Raw genomic sequence first — 21,169 nt, forward strand, 5'->3', positions numbered from 1 at the left:
CACATCTCATTCTAACGTGAGCCTTCTTCTTCCTCTTGACAAGAGATTCAACTTCCTTAGTAAACCACAGCTCCTGCGCTCGACAACTTCCTCCTTGGCTGACAGTTACATACTTATCAAGGACACATAATAGCTGTTCCTTGAATAAGCTCCACATTTCTATTGTGCCCATCCCCGCAGTTTCCCTCCCCATCCTATACATCCTAAATCTTGTCTAATCATATCATAATTACCTTTCCCCCAGCTGTAGCTCTTGCCCTCCAGTGTATGCCTATCCCCTTCCATCGCTAAAGTAAACATAACTGAATTGTGGTCACTATCACCAATTGCTCACCGACCTCCAAATCTAACATCTGGCCAGGTCCATTACCCAGCATTAAATCTAATGTGGCCTCGTCCCTTGTTGGCCTGTCTACATACTATGTCAGGAAACCCTCCTGCACACATTGGACAAAAACTGACCCGTCTAAAGTACTTGAGCTATAGTATTCCCAGTCAATATTTGGAAAGTTGAAATCCCCCATAACAATTACCCTGTCACTTCCGCTCCTATCGAGAATCATCTTTGTTATGCTTTCCTCTACATCTCTGGAACTATTTGGAGGCCTATAGAAAATTCCCAACAGGGTGACCTCTCCTTTCCAGTTTCCAATCTCAGCCCATACTACCTCAGTAAACGAGTCCTCAAATGTCCTTTTTGCAGCCATAACACTGTCCTTGACTGCCAAATGCCACACCCCTAACGCTTTTACAATCTTATTCTTAGTGAAACATCTAAATCCCAGACCCTGCAACAACCATTCCTGTCCCTGCTCTACCCATGTCTCTGAAATGGCCACAGCATCAAAATTCCAGGTACCAACCCATGCTACAAGTTCACCCACCTTATTCCGGATGTTCTGGCGTTGAAATAAACATACCTCAAACCAGTGACTAATGCAAATCACTAATACTTTTGCTTGCTGTGCCCTCTTGCGACCCTGAAACCTTATTTCAGATCTCCCTAGTCTCAACCTCCTCTATACTCGGACAATAATTTAGGTTCCCACCCCCCGCTAAATTAGATTAAACCCACCCGAAGAGCATGATCAAATTTCACCTCCAGGATATTGGTACCTCTCTGGTTCAGGAGATGACCATCCTGTTTGTAGAGGTCCCACCTACTTCAGAAAGGGCCCCAATTATACAGGAATCCAAAACCCACCCTCCTGCACCACCCCTATAGCCACGCGTTCAACTTCCCTGTCTCCCTATTCTTCTCCTCACTAGCAAGTGTAACGGGCAACAATCCAGAGATAACATCTCTGTTTGTTCTAGCAGTAAGCTCCTGCCCTAGCTCCCTGAATTTCTGCCTTAAATCCAAACCCCTTTTCCTACCTATGTTATTGGTGCCTACGTGGACCACGACTTGAGGCTATTCCCCCCTCCCCCGAAAGGATCCCGAAAACACTATCAGAGACATCACGAACCCTGGCACCTAGGAGGCAGCACACCAACTGTGAGACTCTCTTGTTCCCACAGAACCTCCGATCTGTCTTCCTAACTATGGAGTCCCCAGTGACTAATGCAAATCACTAATACATTTAATGGTAAGGTCTTGGGGAGTGTTGCTGAACAAAAAGATCTTGGAGTGCAGATTCATAGTTCATTGAAAGTGGAGTTGAAGGTGGGTAGAATAGTGAAGGTGGCATTTGGTATGCTTTTCTTTATTGGTCAGAGCATTGAGTATAGGAGTTGGAAGGTCATGCTGAGGCTGTACAGGGTAGTGGTGAGACCACTCTTGAAATGTTGTGTGCAATTCTGGTCTCCCTCTTATTGGAAGGATGTTGTGAAACATTAAAGAGTTCAAAAAAGATTTACAAGGATGTTGCCAGAGTTGGAAGGTTTGAGCTATAGGGAGAGGCCAAGTAGGCTGGAGTTGTTTGCCCTGGAGCGTTGGAGGCTGCGGGGTGACCTTATAGAGGTTTATGAAATTACGAGCAGCATGGATACGGTACCCTGGGGTGGGCAAGCCCAAAACTAGAGGGCATAAGTTAAAGGTGAGAAGGGAAATATTTAAAAAGGAACACACAGAGGGTGGTGCGTGTATGGAATGAGCTGCCAAAGGAAGTTGTGGAGGTTGGTACAATTACAACATTTAAAAGATATCTGGATGGGTATATGAATAGGAAGGGTTTAGAGGGGTTTGGGCCAAGTGTTGGCAAATGGGACCAAATTACTTTAGGATATCTGGTCGATATGAACGATTTGGACTGAAGGGTCTGTTTTTGTGCTGTACACCTCTACGATAGAAGCTAAAGTTTCAGTAATACCAGTAAAACACTATGTTCAGTTATCTCCTTCAGCTTCAAATCTTGTACATGCCTTTTCCAATAAGTTTCACCTTTACTTCAACTGCACCACTGGCCAGTCAGCTAGAATACTCTGGTAGTTTGGAACCTTTGCCTCATCCCTGTTATCATGCTACCTTTGTTTCATTTCAAGACAATTTTTATCAAACACATCTTCGGCTCCCCAGTGAGAGAGATTTTCCTTCGACTTCGTGACCATTTCCTTTGCTTTTCCTCAATGTTAAGTACGAAGGTCAAAATGCTGCATCATTAACCATGCGTAGTCAAATTAGCTAGTAATAGACATTGCTGTTCTTTAGTTTACCTGATCTATTTGATCCTGCTGTCCTTTGTACACAGTTTCTGGGTCAGATGGAGGTCTCAGGTGAAATTCAGAGTCACAGAAATTGCCATCTCCGTCCACATTGTGTAAACTCTCCCAGACCACCTTCTCTTCTGTCAGAAAGCCCTGGTCTGTCACCAGTAGATACAGCTGGCCCTAATACATTAAAAAGATGAAACATGAATTCAACTTCATTTCAGTCAGATTTCTTTCTGAACAAATTGATAAAAAAGGTGAAATTTTTGTTGAGCAAATTAACGGCATTGATTAATAATAGCCGTTAATTAATAAGATTAATTAATAAGATTAATTTCACCTTCTTTATAAAGTTTGAGTATGTGAAATTGTACAACGCAGTTCGTCAACACCATCGTTTCATCCGGGAAAATTAATCCAGCCCATATAGTACCTCTCTTCACTATAGTCAATTGGATCAGTAGAATCCTAACAACCCCAGGCATTTTGTAGATGAGATCCACAAAATTCAGAGAATTCTAAAGTTTACAATGAGGCTGGGTTACAAGAGAATGCACTGGTGCACCAAGCATTCTTTCAAGGTTGGAGCAGAACACAGTACAGTACAGGCATTTGACCCTATTTTCCAAACTCTCAATCTCGACCAGCCAGAAGAACAAGGGCAGCAGATGCAGTTGGCGTTCCAATGCAAGATCTCCCCAAAGACAGTACCATCCTTACTCGGAATTATACTGCCATTCCTTCAGTGCCATTAGGTCAAATCATGAATCTCCTTAACAGCATTATGGGTGTACCTACACCACATGGACTTCATTTCAAGATAACAACTTATCAGCAGTTTTTCCAGGGGACATAGGGTTCGGCAATAAATGTTAGCCTAGCCAATGACACCCACATCCCATGAATGAATAAAAATAAATCATGTGTGCTAAGTAGTCAATGATTATTCTCGAACTCAAAATAAAACAAAGTGACTCATTGCTGAAGTTCTGTGGCCATATGTTTGGACAACCAAAAACTAGTTCTCAGGTCAGCTCTCAGGCATAGAGGAGGAGTATTTAAAAATAAATCCATATTATTTGCAGTTTTCAAATGAGTTAACTTTTCACCTGTTTTCAGTAGACTTTTCATTTCCATTCCTTTAAAAAATATTCTGCATGAAGGGAACAGGTAATGTTAATAATCTTGTCAATGAGAGAGTATTTACACACACACACACACACACACTAATCTCCTCAACACCGTTTGCTCCTTTTGTATAGTAGTCTGAAGATTTGAGTTTGAAGAGAAACAAGAGCAACATTTCTTAGTAGGAGTGGAGATGTACCAGGTCAAAGTCATACAGCATCAAAATAGACCCTTCAGTCCAAACAGACCATGCTGAACATAATCCCAAATTAAACCAGTGTCACCTTCGTGCTCTGTCCCATATCCTTGCAAATCTTTTCTATTTATGTACTTATCAAAATGCCTTTTAAACACTAATTCTACTTACATCCACCACTTCCTCAGGACATCAATTCCACAGACGAACCACTGTGTAACAAATTTGTCTGATGTCTTGTTTAAACTTCTCTCCTCTCACCTTAAAAACCCCAGTCTTGAAATCCCACATTCCAGGGAAAAGGCAACAACCATTAACTCTACCCATAACTCTCATTCTTTTATCAACTCCTACCAGGTCAGTTTTCAACCTCCTTTACTCCAAAGAACTCCCAGCCTCTCTTTCTAACTCAAACTCAAACCTTCCATATCCAGCAACATCCCAGTAAATCTGTTCGGAACCCTCTCCAGCTTAATAATAATTCATTTTGGGAACTAACATTTCATTTATGGGAAAGATAGATTAATCTTAACAAGATGCTTCACAGCCATTGCAAAGCCTGAAATAATGAGTGTATAATTAACACAGCTTTGTTCTGTAAGAATATTGTTCCTAGTTTGGTTCGGTATTCTACTGGTTGAGTATATACCAGAATAAACATAGATTTTCATTTTCATGCAATGTTTATGGCATTAAATACATGGAATCAAATCCACGTTTTGGACAAAAATAAAGTTCTAAGAAAATCCATGCAAGAGACTTCCATTTTTTTTCCCAGCCAGGGACAGAAGGTGAAGACAACGCTGAAACGATATACGAGTACAATTCTCTTTCTAAAAGAAAACAAAAAAGCAGCAATGACAAGAGAAAAAGCTGTTTGTTAAAATTGCATGTAGTAAGAGTTAGTGGCATTATCTCTCAACTATTAATCCAAATATCCAGATAATATTCTGGGGATCTGTGTTCGAATCCTAGCGCAGCAGATGACGGAATTTGAATTTAATAAAAATCTGGAAATAAGCATCCAATGATGACCACAAATCCATTGACAATTGTCAGAACAACAATCCTGGTTCATTACTTTTCTTTAGGGAAGGAAACTGCCATCCTGACCATTCTGGCCTACATGTAACTCCAAACCCACAGCAACACAGTTGACTCTTAATAGCCCTCTGGGCAATTAAGGATGGGCAATAAACACTGGCCTAGTCCGTAACACTCTCGTCCCACGAATAAACAAACGGAAAGCATTTCAAAATGTCCCAAAATGATTTCCAGCCAATTAGTTAGATTAGAGCAGTCACCGATACATCGGTTAAATACAGTAGTCAACTTGCACACAGCATACCATAAACGGCAAATTAACCTACCAGATATTATAACTATTGTATTAGTCATAAAAATCAACACTGTTTTTGGTGGGATTTAAAAACGTCAGAGACTGACATGTCTTAAGTGACGCTACTCGCAGTGATATGTTTTCATTCTTTTGTATGATGAAGGAATATTGGCCAAGATGCCAGTTAAAAAACCGTTCTCGGAATAAGGTCAGTAGTTGACAGCTGGATTGAGCAATGCATATTGTATGCTTCTTGAAACAGGAAGCTGCTGCAATACAATTAAATTCCTCTAGATGGTGATGCAGAAGTATTAGAGCTTTATGCTCAAAGTGAAATTTCATTTTTTGTTATATCTAAGATTGCATTTGGATATTAAAACAAAATTGCTTCATGTACAATATTGATAAATGTGCACAATTCCTAAAGAGAAACAGTGCTGAACAAAGAGACCTTGGAGTGCAGATTCATAGTTCATTGAAAGTGGAGTCGCAGGTAGATAGGATAGTGAAGGCGTTTGGCATGCTGGCCTTTATTAGTCAGTGCATTGAATATAGGAGTTGAGAGGTCACGTTGCAGCTGTACAGGACATTGGTTAGACCACCATTGGAATACTGCATGCAATTCTAGTCTCCTTCCTATTGGAAGAATGTTGTGAAACTTGAAAGGGTTCACAAAAGATTTACAGCAATGTTGCCAGGGTTGTAGGGGTTGAGCTATAGCAAGAGGCTGAAAAGGCTGGGGCTGTTTTCCCAGGGACGGAGGCTGAGGAGTGATCTTCTTGAGGTTTCTAAAATCATGAGGAACATGGATAGGATGAATAGCCAAGGACTTTTCCTTGGGGTCGGGGAGTCCAGTGCGGTGGAGGCAAAGGTATTTTTGGGGGGGGCGGGGGAGGCATAGGTGTAAGGTGAGGGGAAAGATTTAAAAGGGACCATGGGGCAACTTTTACATGCAGAGGGTAGTGTGTGTAGAGAAGGAGCTGCCCGAGGAAGTGGTGGAGGCTGGTACAATTGCAACATTTAAGAGGCATCTGGATGAGTCCACAAATAGAAAAAGCTTAGAGGGATACGGGCCAAATGTTGGCATAATGGGACTAGATTTATTTAGGATATCTGGTCAGCAGAACAAGTTGGACCAAAGAGACTGATGGACATGTACATCAGGGTCCTTTGATCTTCTGTTTCCCACAATCCAACCTCCATGTATTCTCTTTGTTTATCCCACGTGAGCACATCACCTCAAACTTATCCAATTGAATCCCATTTGCCACTGATCAGCTGTCTATATCCTCCTATGCTAAAAGGCTATCCTTCTCAATATTTACCATCTCACCAATTTTCATATAATTCAGATTTTCTGATCATCACTCAAAAATGATTTCGGCTTGAATTTAGATGTACACCACAAATAGGCAGGATTGCCAACACTGACCACTGTGGAGCCCCAATGAATACAAGCCTTTTGCAACAACACTCCTTGACCATCACCCTCTGCTTCATGCGACTCAGCCAATTTTGGATCCAATTAGGTAAATTTCCTTTGATCACAAGGGCTACTGCCTTCACTATCAGCTTCCCACGTGGGACTTTCTCAAAACACTTCGTCAAGTCCAAAGAAACTCCGTTGAGTGCATTGCACTCATCCACACACCTGGTTAAATCAAGTTGGTCAGACATGAATATTCTTGATTTAATCCCTGTACCTCTTCATCCCCAGAATTGCTTCCAATAGTTTCCCCACCACCGAGGTTAGACTGTCCAGCCTGCAGTTTCCTGGTTTATCCCTTGCTCCCATTAACAACAGTATAACACTACATGACCTCCAGTACTCTGGCACCTCTCCCGTGGCCAGATAGGAATTGAAAATTATTGCCAGTGGCTTTGCTATTTTCTCCCTTGTCTCACTCAAAAGCCTGGGATCCATCTCATCTGGCCCTGCATGTTTGTCTACTTGTAAGCCTTCCAGGCCACTCAGTACCTCCTCTCTGTCTATGCTAATTTCAAGTGCATCAATTTTTTGATCCTGATTTCTGTAACCATATCATGCCTCGCGCTAGTGAAAACTAATAATAATTTTTTAAGAACCCTACCTACATCCTCTGGCTCCATACACAATTTACCACTGTGGTCCTTAAATGGTCCAACCGGCCATTATTTTTCATGTCCTCTTTGAGCCTTTAACATATCCTTTTTGAATTTCTCCTTGCACACTGTACAATAGCACTTCTGTTGTTTGAGTTCTTGCTATCTACCGTAGCCTCCCTTTTTGTCTTCATCCAAGCCTGTATATCCCTTGATGTCCAGGGATCACTGGATTTTTGGGTCACCCTTTGTCTGTACTGGAACATGTTGACCCTGTGCTCTCCCAGTTTCCTTCTGTAAAGCCTCTCACTGCTCTGACATTCTTCATCGGTCTCATGTAACTTTTAGCAGAATGTATATCTAACATTCTGGTAGCTCTAGTCATAAACTGACCTTCCTATATCCCCAATATTCTGTGCATTTTATTGCTTTCTTGCCTCTTCCTGTTTTCACAATGCCACATAGTATTTTGTAGTTACAGAAACGGCAACATTAAGTATGTCTGATACTTCTTCAGGAAATGTTTATTTACACATTAAGTTGCTTTTTCTGATCAGGGCTTACAGCTAGCTCATTCAAAGAGGTCACCCGTGGAGGAAAGGGCACCCTGTCACATAGTAGATCTGCAAGTTGCCAGACCTACAGATAATAGATGTTCTGCCCAATTATGACAAGATAGATTTGTACATTTCTGAAGATGACCATTTGCTATATACAAAGTTGACATCATAAAAATTTAAGTTAGTAACTGGAAATCCAAAGATTTTAGCCATAGAGTCATACAACAAAGAAACAGACCCTTTAGTCCAACTCGTCCATGCCGACCAGATATCTGAAACTGATCTAGTCCCATTTGCCAGCATTTGGCCTATATCACTCTAAACCATTCCTATTCAGGTACCATCCAGATGCCTTTTTAATGTTGCAATTGTGGTTACCTCCACCACCACCTCTGGAAGCTTGTTTCATACATGCATCACCCTCAACGTGAAAAGGTTGCTCCCAGAGTCCTTTCAAATCTTTCCCCCTCACCTTCAACCAATGCCCTCTAGTTTTGGACTCCCTTACCCTGGGAAAAAGACCTTGGCTATTCACCCTATTCATGTCCCTCAACATCTAAGGCCATGTTCCACATCCAACACTCCAGGGAAAATAACCCCAGCCTATTCAGCCTCTCCCTACAGCTCAAACCCTCCAACACCAACAAATCCTTTTAGGTCTTTTCTGAACTCTTTCAAGTTTCACATCTTTCCGAGAACAAGGAGACCAGAATTGAATGCAACATTCCAAAAGTGACCTCACCAATGTCCTGTACAGCCACAAGGTAATGTCCCAACGCCTATACTCAATGCACTGGCCAATGGAAAGCAGGCGTGTCACATAGATGGGTTAATGCCAGGAAAGGTAAGAGAGGTAAGCAGGGAGTGCAGGAGTCTTCTATGGCTATCCCCATTTCAAACAAGTATGCTGTTTTGGAAAATGTATGGCGTGATTGATTCTCAGGGGAATGTAGCACAAACAGCCAAGTTTCTTGTATCGAGACTGGCTCTAATGTAATGAGAGGTACATCAGGTTCCGAGAGATCAATTGTGTTAGGGGACTCGCTAGTTCGAAGCACAGACAGATGCTTCTGTTACCAACAGTGAAAAATCAGAATGATATGATGCCTCCCTGATGCCAAGATCAAGGATGTCTCAGAGAGGGTGCAGAATGCTCTCATGGGGGAAGAGGGACCAGCAAGAGGTCATTGTCCACATTGGAACTGGCGACATCGGAAGGGAAAAGGATGATATTCTGAAGGGAGAATACAGAAAGTTAGGCAGGAATTTAAAAAGGAGATCCTTAAGAGTAGTAATATCTGGATTACTCCTGGTGCTGCAAGCGAGCGAGGGTAGGAATAGGAGGATAGAGCAAATGAATGCATGGTTGAGGAGCTGATGAATGGGAGAAGGATTTACATTTTTGCATCATTGGAATCTCTTCAGGGGATAGAAATGACCTGTACAAGGACAGATTGCACCTAAATTGGAAGGGGGCTAATATACTGACAGGGAGATTTGCTGGAGCTGCTCAGGAGGGTGTAAACTAGTAAGGTGGGGGAAGGGAGAGATGGTTTGGTGGGTCCCAGGGAGATAGGGAGGAAAGACATCAATCGGAGACTGGCACAGTTGATAACAGAAACGAGTCAGTCAGGGCAGGCAGGGACAATGCAGAGGACAAGGTAGGACTGATAAATTATACTGCATTTACTTCAATGCAAGAGACCCAAAAGGGAAGGCAGATGGGGAAATAAGGCAGGGCAGGTGAGTGAAATGTCAGTGGGGGGGCACTTTGGGGCCAGCGACCATAATTCTATTAGATTTAAAATAGTGATGGAAAAGGATAGACCAGATCTAAAAGTTGAAGTTCTAAATTGGAAGAAGGCCAACTTAGAAGGTATTAGGCAAGAATTTCAAAAGCTGATTGTTTGCAGGTAAAGGGACAGCTGGAAAATGGGAAGCCTTCAAAAATGAAATAACGAGAATCCAGAGAAAGTATATTTCTGTCAGGGTGAAAGGAAAGGCTGGTAGGTATAGGGAATGCTGGATGACTAAAGAAATTGAGGGTTTGGTTAAGAAAAAGAAGCAAGCATATAGACAAGATAGTTCAAATAAATCCTTAGAAGAGTATAAAGGCAGTAGGAGTATACTTAAGAGGGAAATCAGGAGCGCAAAAAGGGGACATGAGATAGCTTTGGTAAATAGTTTGAAGGAGAATCCAAAGGTTTTTACAAATACATTAAGGACAAAAGGGTAACTAGGGAGAGAATATGGTCGCTCAAAGATCAACAAGGCAGCCTTTGTGTGGAGTCGCAGTAGATGGGGAGATACTAAATGAGTATTTTGTATCAGTGTTTACTGTGGAAAAGGATTCAAAGATATAGAATGTAGGGAAATAGGTGGTGACACCTTGAAAAATGTCCACATTACACAGGAGGAAGTGCTGGATGTCTTGAAATATGGGAATGTGGATAAATGCCAAGACCTGATCAGGTGTACCCTAGAACTCTGTGGGAAGCTAAGGAAGTGATTGCTGGGCCTCTTGCTAATAGTCACAGGTGAGGTGCCGGAAGACTGGAGGTTGGCTAATGTGGTGCCACTGTTTAAGGAGGTTAAGACAAGCCAGGGAACTATAGACCAGTGAGCCTGGTATCGGTGGGGCAAGTTGTTGGAGAGAATCCTGAGGGACAGGATGTACATGTATTTAGAAAGGCAAGGACTGATTAGGGATAGTCAACATGGCTTTATGCGTGGGAAATCATGTCTCACAAACTTGATTGAGTTTTTTGAAGAAGTAACAAAGAGGATTGATGAGGACAGAGCGGTAGATGAGATCTATATGGACTTCAGTAAGGCGATCGACAAGGTTCCCCATGGGAGACTGGTGAGGAAGGTTAGATCTCAGGGAGAATTAGCCAATTGGATTCAGTACTAGCTCAAAGGTAGAAGACAGAGGGTGGTGGTGGAGGATTGTTTTTCAGACTGGAGGCCTATGACCAGTGGAGTGCCACAAGGATCAGTGCTGGGTCCTCTACTTTTTGTCATTTACATAAATGATTTGGATGTGAACATAAGAAGTATAGTTAGTAAGTTTGCAGAATGACACCAAAATTGGAGGTGTAGTGGACAGCGAAGAAGGTAACCTCAGATTACAACAGGATCTTGATCAGATGGGCCAATGGGCTGAGGAGTAGATGGAGTTTAGTTCACATAAATGCGAGGTGGTGCATTTTGGGAAAGCAAATCTTAGCAGGACTTGTACACTTAATGGTAAGCTCCTCAGGAGTGTTGCTTAACAAAGAGACCTTGGAGTGCAGGTTCATAGCTCCTTGAAAGTGGAGTGACACATAGATAGGATAGTGAAGGCAGTGCTTCGTGTGCTTTCTTTTATTGGTCAGAGTGTTGAGTACAGGAGATTGGTTAGGCCACTTTTGGAATATTGCGCACAATTCTGGTCTCCTTCCTATCGGAAGGATGTTGTGAAACTTGTAAGGGTTCAGAAAAGTTTTACAAGGATGTTGCCAGGGAGCTATAGGGAAAAGCTGAATAGGCTGGGGCTGTTTTCCCTGGAGCGTCAGAGGCTGAGCAGTGACCTTTTAGAGGTTTATAAAATCATGAGGTGCAAGGACAGGATAAATAGGCAAGTCTTTTCCCTGGGTTGGTGGAGTCCAGAACTAGACGGCATAGGTTTAGGGTGGGAGGGGCAAGATATAAAAGAGACCTAAGGGGCAACTTTTTCATGCAGAGGGTGGTATGTGTATGGAATGAGATGCCAGAGGAAGTGGTGCTGGCCAGTATAAGTGCAACATTTAAAATGCATTTGGACGGGTATATGAATAGGAAGGGTGTGGAGGGATAGAGGCTGGGTGCTGGTAGGTGCGACTAGTTAGGGTTGGGATACCTGATTGGCATGGACGAGTTGAACCGAAGGGTCTGTTTCTGTGCTGTACATCTCTATGACTCTAAGTATGTATACCTGGATGTCAAATCCAACCATTATTAGTTGTAGCTCTGACCTTTACAGCCAGCCCATTTACACGGAATGACTCAATAACTGTTCAAATACTGGCTCTTTGGAAATCAAACCAGAGAGTCTATGGGCTCTTGTGGTTCAGTGGTAGTATCCCTATTTCTGTGCCAGCAGGCCAAGATTGAAGTTCCATCCATTTCACTGGCATGTAATACAATATCTGAACAGACTGCTTCGAAAACAAAACCAGAGAATGATGGCTGGCCATGGATCTGTTTCACAAGGAATGCCTTGAAGAGGGGAAGGAAGAAAATTGGCACACGACTCACCTAACTTGTTACCCCTCTTTAAGTAATCCATGTCTTGAATTGACATGTAGTCACATAATGCATGTGTGCTATTTTAAACATCAAGCATTTCAGCTGTATGTTTATCCTTGTTTCAAACTGTCTTATTTTCTCCATCCTAGAATATTGCACCATCGATACACTAGTTCAGCACACAAGTGGATCCAACATTCAATGCACTGCTTAAAATTTAACACACAGCAGTGTAACAGCACTGAATTTTCTGAAAAGAATTTATTCACCGATAAGTGTCTGAACTCCTGGCTTTCATCACTGTAAACCAGAGCAGAACGATGTTGCCAGTCTTCCATGAAAATTGCAACTCTAATAATCACAACTCAAATAGCAGGAAAACGTACTTGCACTGGTGTGAGAAGATTCGTGAAATACTGACCTCACGTATAACTGCTAAATTGACTTGCTGCCAGATTCAAAGGACGTCTGCTACATTGTAAGGAGCAACATTGCCTGAATTGATCTACAGATCTCACCGGGGTAATTTTACAAAGTTCTAAGTGCTATACAGAATGCAAGCTGTTTTCAACTTCCACCTGATGATAAGTATTGTCAGAAAGGTCCATTAATTGGAGCAAAAAGAAGAAGGTGACAATTTTATAGTGACACCATGTAAACAAGTACATGCAGGTAATAAGGAAAGCAAATAGAATTTTGGCATTTATTGCTGAAGGAAGACCAAAATGAAAATAGGAAAGTGCTGCTGCAGCTAAACAAGGCATTAAGCAGACCACACCTGAAGTTGTGTACAGAGGTTTGGTCCCTTAAGGAGGGATGTAGCTGTATCGGAGGCACTTCAAAGGAAGTTTACTAAAACTCACTATGTTCACGCATTCTTCCAGAAATGAGGGGTTTGTCTTATTAAGAGAGATTGAGCGGTTTTGGCATATACTCTCGAGTTTGGAAAATGAGAGGAGATCTAATTGAAGGGCACATGATGCTGAAGGGGATTGACCAAGCAGGTTTCCTCATGTTGGGCAATCTGGAATAAAATATAATAGATTGTGATTAAGGAGTTGCAGATTTAAGCACAGATGAGAAGAAATTACTTCTCCTAAAGGGTCTTGAATCTGTTAAAATTCACAACCCTGGAATGTGGTGCATGCTGGGCTGCAGTAACTTTAAGGAGGAGACAGGTTTTTAATTAGTAACGGGTGGAAGAGTTATGGAGTGTGGGCAGGAAAGTGATGTTGAGGTTGAGATGAGATCAGCCATGACTGTATCAATGGCAAAGCAGACTCAGGAATTGCCTGTCCCTGCTGCTATTTCTTATGTTCTTCTGCTAAAGTCAGCTTTGAATGAGTTGTCACGTTAATACAGAACTTGGGAAGAACAGATAGACTTCCATACATACTCAAGTAGCACATTCGGTCATCAAGAGCAACAATTAAAACTAGAGAAGGTAGTAGTTATAGGTCTCGGAGAATGGGAACTTCCTACTTATTTGGTCAGGCTATCCTGATTGGAATGGATTTCACAATCTTCTTGTGTTTCTTAACTGTTTCTTTAATACCCTTAACCATCCCAACTCCACACCCTGAATTTGGAGCCTGACGCTAAATAGATGAGAAGGGATGAGAAAGAAAGAGGAACAGGGAAAAATGAGGAGGAACAGGGAGAATTAATTTGTGGAATTCTTCTCACATTTTCAACTGGCTAAAAAATAATATCCAGATACAGTAAAAATGAGTTCACTGCTGCACAGCTCAGGAATCATCTCATGAATAGAGCAATGAAATATGAAGAAAAACCAAATGTGAAAACAAAACATTTCATGCTTTCTTACTTAACTGAAGCTATGCTTAGAAAGACAACCTTAAACTCAACAGAATAAAGAATGCTAGAGAAACTCAGTCAGTTTGTCAGCATTGTGGATGTAAAAACACAGTTCATATTTCTTGTCTGTCATGACTCTTCTTCTCCAGCGTTCTCTCTGCTTGTTTCAGATTTCCACAGTATTTTACCTTAAATTAGTTGACTTTCATTACATAACAGTGCTTCCCAACATTTTTCATACTAGACTTTCGCTGAGGCCTTAATACTGCCACAACTCCTCATGGATAACTATGAGAGGTGGACAGAGCAAGGAAAAGAAACACAGATCAGGCAGTAGACAGCCGCAAAGCAACCACTATGAGGTGATGACAAATTTCAGCTTGCAGCCCCACTTTGGGAACCCTGCTTTACCGTCACTACTACAACAGATATTATTGGAAGCTCAACACCAGTTATTTTCAAGTTTTCAAAAAATGGAATATAATTAACATTGCAAACAAGAGTTACAGACCCAAAGTGCTTATTTAGATAGTTATCAATGCAAATTGAAAGCAGCGCATCATCAGATTTCTACTAGGTTAGAGAAGCCCCTTCTCTGACTATCCTAAATTTGTCTGAATTTTTTCCAATCCTGATAGCTGTTTTGACACACAACACTTCTTAATCTTACTCATGTTTCAAATGCGCTTTCATTTCCTCAGATTCAAAAATAGTGCATTTCTGCAGCCTTCTAAACCAAAGCATGCAGAAGGTCAAAAAAACTGCTTCAAAGGATTTCATTTCCAGAAAAGAAAATTAGACCCAGTAAGATAATAAAATCAGGCAACTACAGTACATAGGAGAATTTCAATGAAACTAAGCTGACAGCAAAACTTGTTTGCATCAATTTTTCAAAATTAAAAAAAATTGCATAATCTCCAAAACTCAAAAGAACAGCAGATGCTGAAAACCAAATTGCTGGAAAAACTCAGGTCTGGTAGCATCTCCGAAGAGAACGCCTTCAACACAGAGCTGAAGGGAAAGCAGATTTAATGCACCATGACCCATGAGTGGTGGTTGATGGAAAATATTCAGTCTGGAGTGCAGTTACTAGTGGTGTTCCACAAGGATTTGTTTTGTGACCACTGCTGTTTGTCATTTTTATAAATGACTTAGACGCAGGCATAGGCGGATGGATTAGTAAATTTGCAGAAGACACTAAAGTCAGTGGAGTAGTGGACAGTTTGGAAGAATGTTACAGGTTGCAGGGGGATTTGGATAAACTGCAGAATTGGGCTGAGAGGTGGCAAATGGAGTTCAATGCAGCTAAATGTGAGGTGATGCACTTTGGGAAGAATAACAGGATGACAGAGTACTTAGTGAATGGAAAGATTCTTGGTAGTGTGGATGTTCAGAGGGATCTTGGAGTCCATGTACACAGATCCCTGAAAGTTGCCACCCAGGTGGATAGTGCTGTTAAGAAGGCATACAGTGCGTTAGGTTTCATTCGTAGAAGGATTGAGTTCTGGAACCACAATATCATGCTGCAACTATACAAAACGCTGGTGCGGCCACACTTGGAATATTGTGTACAGTTCTGGTGGCCCCATTACAAAAAGCATGTGGAAGCATTGGAAAAGGTGCAGGAGATTTACCAGGATATTGCCTGGTCTGGAGGGAAGGTCTTCCGAGGAAAGGCTGAGAGATTTCGGTCTGTTCTCATTGGAAAGAAGGCGGCTAAGAGGGGATTTGATAGAGACATACAAAATGATCAGAGGATTAGGTAGGGTAGACAGAGAAAGACTTTTGCCTAGGATGATGACATCAGCTTGTACGAGAGGGCATAACTACAAATTGAGGGGTGATAGATTTAAGACAGATGTCAGAGACAAGTTCGTTACACAGACATTGGTAAGGGCGTGGAATGCCCTACCTGCTAAGGTAGTCAACTCAGCCACATTAGGGAGATTTAAACAATCCTTAGATAAGGTCATGGATGATTTTGGGATAGTGTAGGGGGACGAACTGAGAAAAGTCCACAGGTCGGCGCAACATCGAGGGCCGAAGGGCCTGTTCTGCGCTGTATTGTTCCATGTTCTAGAACTGACTGCATCCAGTATTAGCTACAATCTCTCTCTCCAAAGATACTGCAAAATTACCGACTCAAGAGTCAAACTTTGCACATGTAATCTTTTAAGCAAGATGCTTTTAATCATCAAGTTAAGAAGCAAACTATACTTGTTAACAACACTTAGAATTCAAACAATTTAACACTTCAATGTTTGACACTAAAATCCAAATGACTGAACCACTATTGCACACTTATTTTTAATTCATGTGATTTTACTCAGTTTTACAAGATTTATGATGCTCCTGGTTACAGTTTAGTAATTTAGCAATATGTACAAGATCAAAAAATGGAACCATTCAATCTTGACACATCATGACTCATGGTTTACTTCAAACTGCTCTCCTGAACTATCTCCATTTACTTGATTAGGTTCATACCCAAAATCTGAGTTCTTGAATATATGCAAAAACAGAGCACCTCTAGTCGTCTGGAATATAGAATTCAAAAGATTAACAACAATTTGAATGAAGAAATTTTTCGTCTCATTCGTAAATGGTAGAACCTTTAGCAGAAATCGCAACTTCAAGACAAAGGAGAAATCCTGCCTGCATCTACTTTGTCAAGAAAGCACGTAAATAATTTTTTATGTTTCAACTGGATGACTTATTCTAATTTGAGAAACATAGGCCTAATCTACACAATCTCTCATGATTCTTTCATCGCATAACTGGTTAATTCACAAACTTATTCCTCGTGTCTTTTGGGTTCAGAGCAGTATTTTCTACATAAATATATTCAAATAGCACATAACATAGCACATGAACATAGTTTGATTAATAAATAATAGGTCCCACAGTAAACTTGCAGTAATCTATAAATTCCTGCCTATTGAAATGCTCAAATTGCAATATACGAACTGCTAGAACCAAGGATTCAATCACATGACCTTTCAAAGTTTCAAGTCTGCACACTCAAGCATACATTTTAATAGTTGCCTGGCCATGACTTTACAAGATCCAAACTGAACCTAAATGAATAGAAGCTGAGCATCGAATGCCCATTGCCAATAAACTCTTCAACATCTAACACTGTTTCACTGTCCACACACTGACTGAAATTTTCCAGCACTAATTCTATTTACTGCAATTAAAACTGTACCTACACATCTTGTCCAAATGACATTATATTTCACAGTACTTTCATTATTCTGTAATACCCAGAAAAATGAACCCCAACTATTAGCAGTTTGAACCTATTAGCTAATTGCTTAAGAAAGGCTGCAAAGAAAAGCGAGGCAACTGTAGACCAGTGAGTCTGACTTTAGCTGTAGCTAAGGGGCTGCAGGGGATTCTGAGAATTAGGATTTACATGCATTTGGAAAAGCAAGGACTAATTCAGCATAGTCAGCATGGATTGGAGCGTGGGAAATCGTACCTTTCAGATTTGATGGAATTTTTTTTTGAAGAACTTACCAAGATGCTAAATAAAGCCAGAGTGGTTGACACTGTCTACATGTATTTTAGCAAGGCCTTTGACCAGGTACCGCATGGTAGACTGGTTAGTAAGCATAGATCACACAGGATCCAGGGAGAGATAGCCAACTGGATTCAAAATTGGCTTAATGATCGAAGACAGAGTGTGATGCTGGAGGGTTGTTATTCAGATTGGAGGCCTGTGACTAACAGTGTCCTGCAAAGACTTGCTCTGGATCCACTGTCATTCATCACTTCGAACAATGATTTCTATGAGAATATAGGAGGTATGGTTAGTAAGCTTGTGGATGACACCAAAAGTGGTATCATCATGGACTGGAAGAAGGTCATCTAAGAGTTTAAGATCTTGATCAGATGGGCCTACGGGCCAAGGAATAGCAGATGGAATTTAATTTAGTTAAGTGCAAGGTGTTCCATTTTGGGAAGGCAAACCAGGGTTGGACTTGCACAGTTAATGGTAGGGCCCTGGGGAGTGCTGTCGGACAGAGGGACCGAGGGTGCAGCTTCGTAGTTCATTCAAAGTGGCATTGCAGATAGACAGGGTGGTGAAGGAAACATTTAGCACACTAGTCTTCATTGGTCAGTGCATTCAATGTAGGAGTTGAAATGAGATGCTGCTGCTGTACAATACATTGATGAGGCCAGTTTTAGAACACCATACAATTCAAGTCACCCTGCTATTAGTACGTTGTTAAACTAGAAAGGGTACTTAAAAAATTAACCAGATGTTTGCCAGGACAGAAGGGTTTTAGTTATAATGAGAGGCTGAATAGGCTGGGGCTATTATCCCTAGAACATCGGAGGCTGAGGGGTGAATTTAGAGGTTTATAAAATCATGAGAGGCATAGATAGGGTAAATTGACAAGTCTTTTCCTGGGGTGGGGGAGTGCAGATCTCAAGAGAATAGGTTTAAATTGAGAACGAGTAAAAATTAAAAAGGGACCTGAAGGGTACATTTTTCACTCAGAGGGTGGTGCATGTATGGAATGAGCTACCAAAGGAAGTGGTAGAGGTAGGTACCATTACAACATTAAAATACGTTGGACAGGTACATGAATAGGGGGATATGGACCAAACGCAGGCAAATGGGACTGATTCAGTTTAGGATACCTAGTTGGCACAGACGAGTTTGACCCAAGAGTCTGTTGCCATGCTGATTCTTTGACTCTCAATCTTTCAGTTAGTACTTTTCCAAAAATATTAAACAAACAAAAAACTACACGATTTATTTTGGATGTTTATATGTGTGTAATACAGCAATACTCAAGGTAATCAACAGCCAAAGCTTGATTACACATCAATCCCTCAAAGGTTGCTTTCACAAAATCCTCCTCAATAAGCTATTCCATTGATACTCAGGCCAATTTCATAAACAAAGCATTAAGAATATACCACAGAAATTAAAGACAAACTTGCCTGAAAGCAAAATACACTTTAGTTCTCATTTTAAGTGCTGGTAAAACCACACTGCTCCTGGAAAGCCAGGAATAAGTGCTAACAACAAAGAATTGTACTATGCGTCCTTGATAAGAAAGTAACTGTCAGACAGGGAGAAAGTGGTCGAGCAAAGGAGCAGTCGTTTACAAAAGAAGCTGAATCTCTGGTCAAGAGGAAGAAAGAAGCTTAACGTTAGGATGAGAGTGAAGGCTCAGTTAGGGTGCTTAAGAGTTACAAGTTAGTTAGGAAAGACCTGAAGAGAGCGTTAAGAACCAGGAGGGGACACAAGAAGTCATTGGCAGGTAGAATCAAGGAAAATCCTCAAGCTTTCTATAGGTGTATCATGAATAAAAGAATGACTAAGGTAGGATTTGGGCCAATCAAGGATAGTAGGGGGAAGTTGAGCGTGAAGCCTGACGAGATAGGGGAAGCACGAAATGAATATTGTTCATCAATATTCACACTGGAAAAAGACAATGTTGTTGAGGAGAATACTGAGATACAGGCTACTAGACCAGATGGGATGTACGTTAGCAAGGTGGTGTTAGCAGTTCTGGGAACTGTGAAAATAGCTAAGTCCCCCGGGTCAGATGGGATTTACCCTTGGATCCACTGGGAAGCCAGGAAGAAGATTGCAGAGCCTTTGGCTTTGATCTTTATGTGATCATTGTTGACTGGAGTAGTGCCAGAAAACTGGGGAATAGCAAAAGGTGTCCCCTTGTTCAAAAAGGGGAGTAGAGACAACCCTGGTAATTATAGACCAGTGAGCCTTACTTCAATTGTGGGTAACATGGTGGAAAAGGTTATAAGAGATAGGATTTATAATCATCTCGAAAGGAATAAGCATATTCGGGGTAGTCAACACGGTTTTGTGAAGGGTAGTTCATGCCTCACAAACCTTATTGGGTTCTTTGGGATGGTGACCAAACAGCTGGATGAGGGTAAAACCATTGATGTGGTGTATATGGATTTCAGTAAAGCGTTTGATAAGGTTCCCCACGGGAGGCTATTGCACAAAATATGAAGGCATGGGACTGAGGGTGATTTGGAAGTCTGGATCAGCAGTTGGCGAGCTGAAAAAAGACACAGGGTGGTGGTTGATGGGAAATGCTCATCCTGTAGTTCTGTCACTAGTGGTTTACTGCAAGGAATTGTTTTGGGGTCACTGTTGTTTGCCATTTTTATAAATGACCTGGATGAGGGCATAGAAGGATGGGTTAGTAAATTTGTAGATAACAGAGAGGTCTATGGAGTTGTGGATAGTGCTGAAGGATATTGGTTACAGAGGGACATAGTTAAGTTGCAGAGCTGGGCTGAGAGGTGGCAAATGGAGTTTAATGTGGAAAAGTGAGGTGATTCACTTTGGAAGGAGTAACAGGAATGCAGAGTACTGGGCTAATGGTAAGATTCTTGCGAGTGTAGATGAGCAGAGAGGTCTTGATGTCTCTGTACATAGATCCCTGAATGTTGCCAGCCAGGTAGATAGGGTTGTTAAGAAGGGAGAGTGTGTTAGTTTTTATTGATGGAGGGATTGCGTTTCAGAGTCACGAAGTCATGCCGCAGCTGTACAAAACTCTGGTACAGCCACACTTGGAGTATTGTGTACAGTTCCGGAACCACATTATAGGAAAGATGTGGAAGTTTTGGAAAGGGTTCAGAGGAGATTTACTAGAACGTTGTCTGGTATGGAGAGAAGGTCTTATCAGGAAAGGCTGAGGGACTTGAGGCTGTTTTTGTCAGACAGAATTTTGAGGTGACTTAAATGAGACACACAGGATGTCTCCCAACTTGGGCGGCACGGTGGCCCAGTGGTTAGCACTGCTGCCTCTCAGTGCCAGGAACCCAGGTTCAATTTCCACCTCGGGCAACTGTCTGTGTGGAGTTTACACATTCTCCCTGTGTCTGTGTGCGTTTCGTCCGGGTGCTCTGGTTTCCTCCCAAATTCAAAGATGTGCAGGCCTGTTGAATTGGTCATGTTAAATTGCTAATGGGTCTGGGTGGGTTACTGTTTCGAGGATTGGGACTTGTTGGGCCAAATGGCCTGTTTCCATACTGTAAAAAATCTAACCTGATAATCAGAGGGTGAGATACAGTTGACAGTGAGAGCCTTCTTCCTCAGATGGTGATGGCTAGCATGAGAGGACAGAG

At 41.6% G+C, this 21,169-nt stretch overlaps 1 protein-coding gene across 4 annotated transcripts in view; it reads right to left on the reverse strand.

Moving 5' to 3' along the window:
* The window catches only part of mindy2 (MINDY lysine 48 deubiquitinase 2), a 60,402-nt gene that overhangs the window by 10,485 nt on the left and 28,748 nt on the right, over positions 1-21,169 (reverse strand). For 2 of the 4 annotated variants that reach the window (XR_006309489.1, XR_006309490.1), the window contains exons 8-9: positions 3,759-3,802; positions 2,656-2,829 (exon numbers count right to left, since the gene is read on the reverse strand). Coding sequence is in view for 2 of the 4 variants with exons in the window: in XM_043677448.1 (XP_043533383.1) it covers positions 2,656-2,829 (174 nt within the window). In the remaining 2 variants the exon portion in view is untranslated. The remainder of the gene's footprint in view (positions 1-2,655; positions 2,830-3,758; positions 3,803-21,169) is intronic. The other 2 variants (XM_043677448.1, XM_043677446.1) reach the window with 1 other exon arrangement.

Source organism: Chiloscyllium plagiosum, chromosome 36 (genome assembly GCF_004010195.1).
Source record: "Chiloscyllium plagiosum isolate BGI_BamShark_2017 chromosome 36, ASM401019v2, whole genome shotgun sequence".
Lineage (NCBI taxonomy): Eukaryota > Metazoa > Chordata > Chondrichthyes > Orectolobiformes > Hemiscylliidae > Chiloscyllium > Chiloscyllium plagiosum.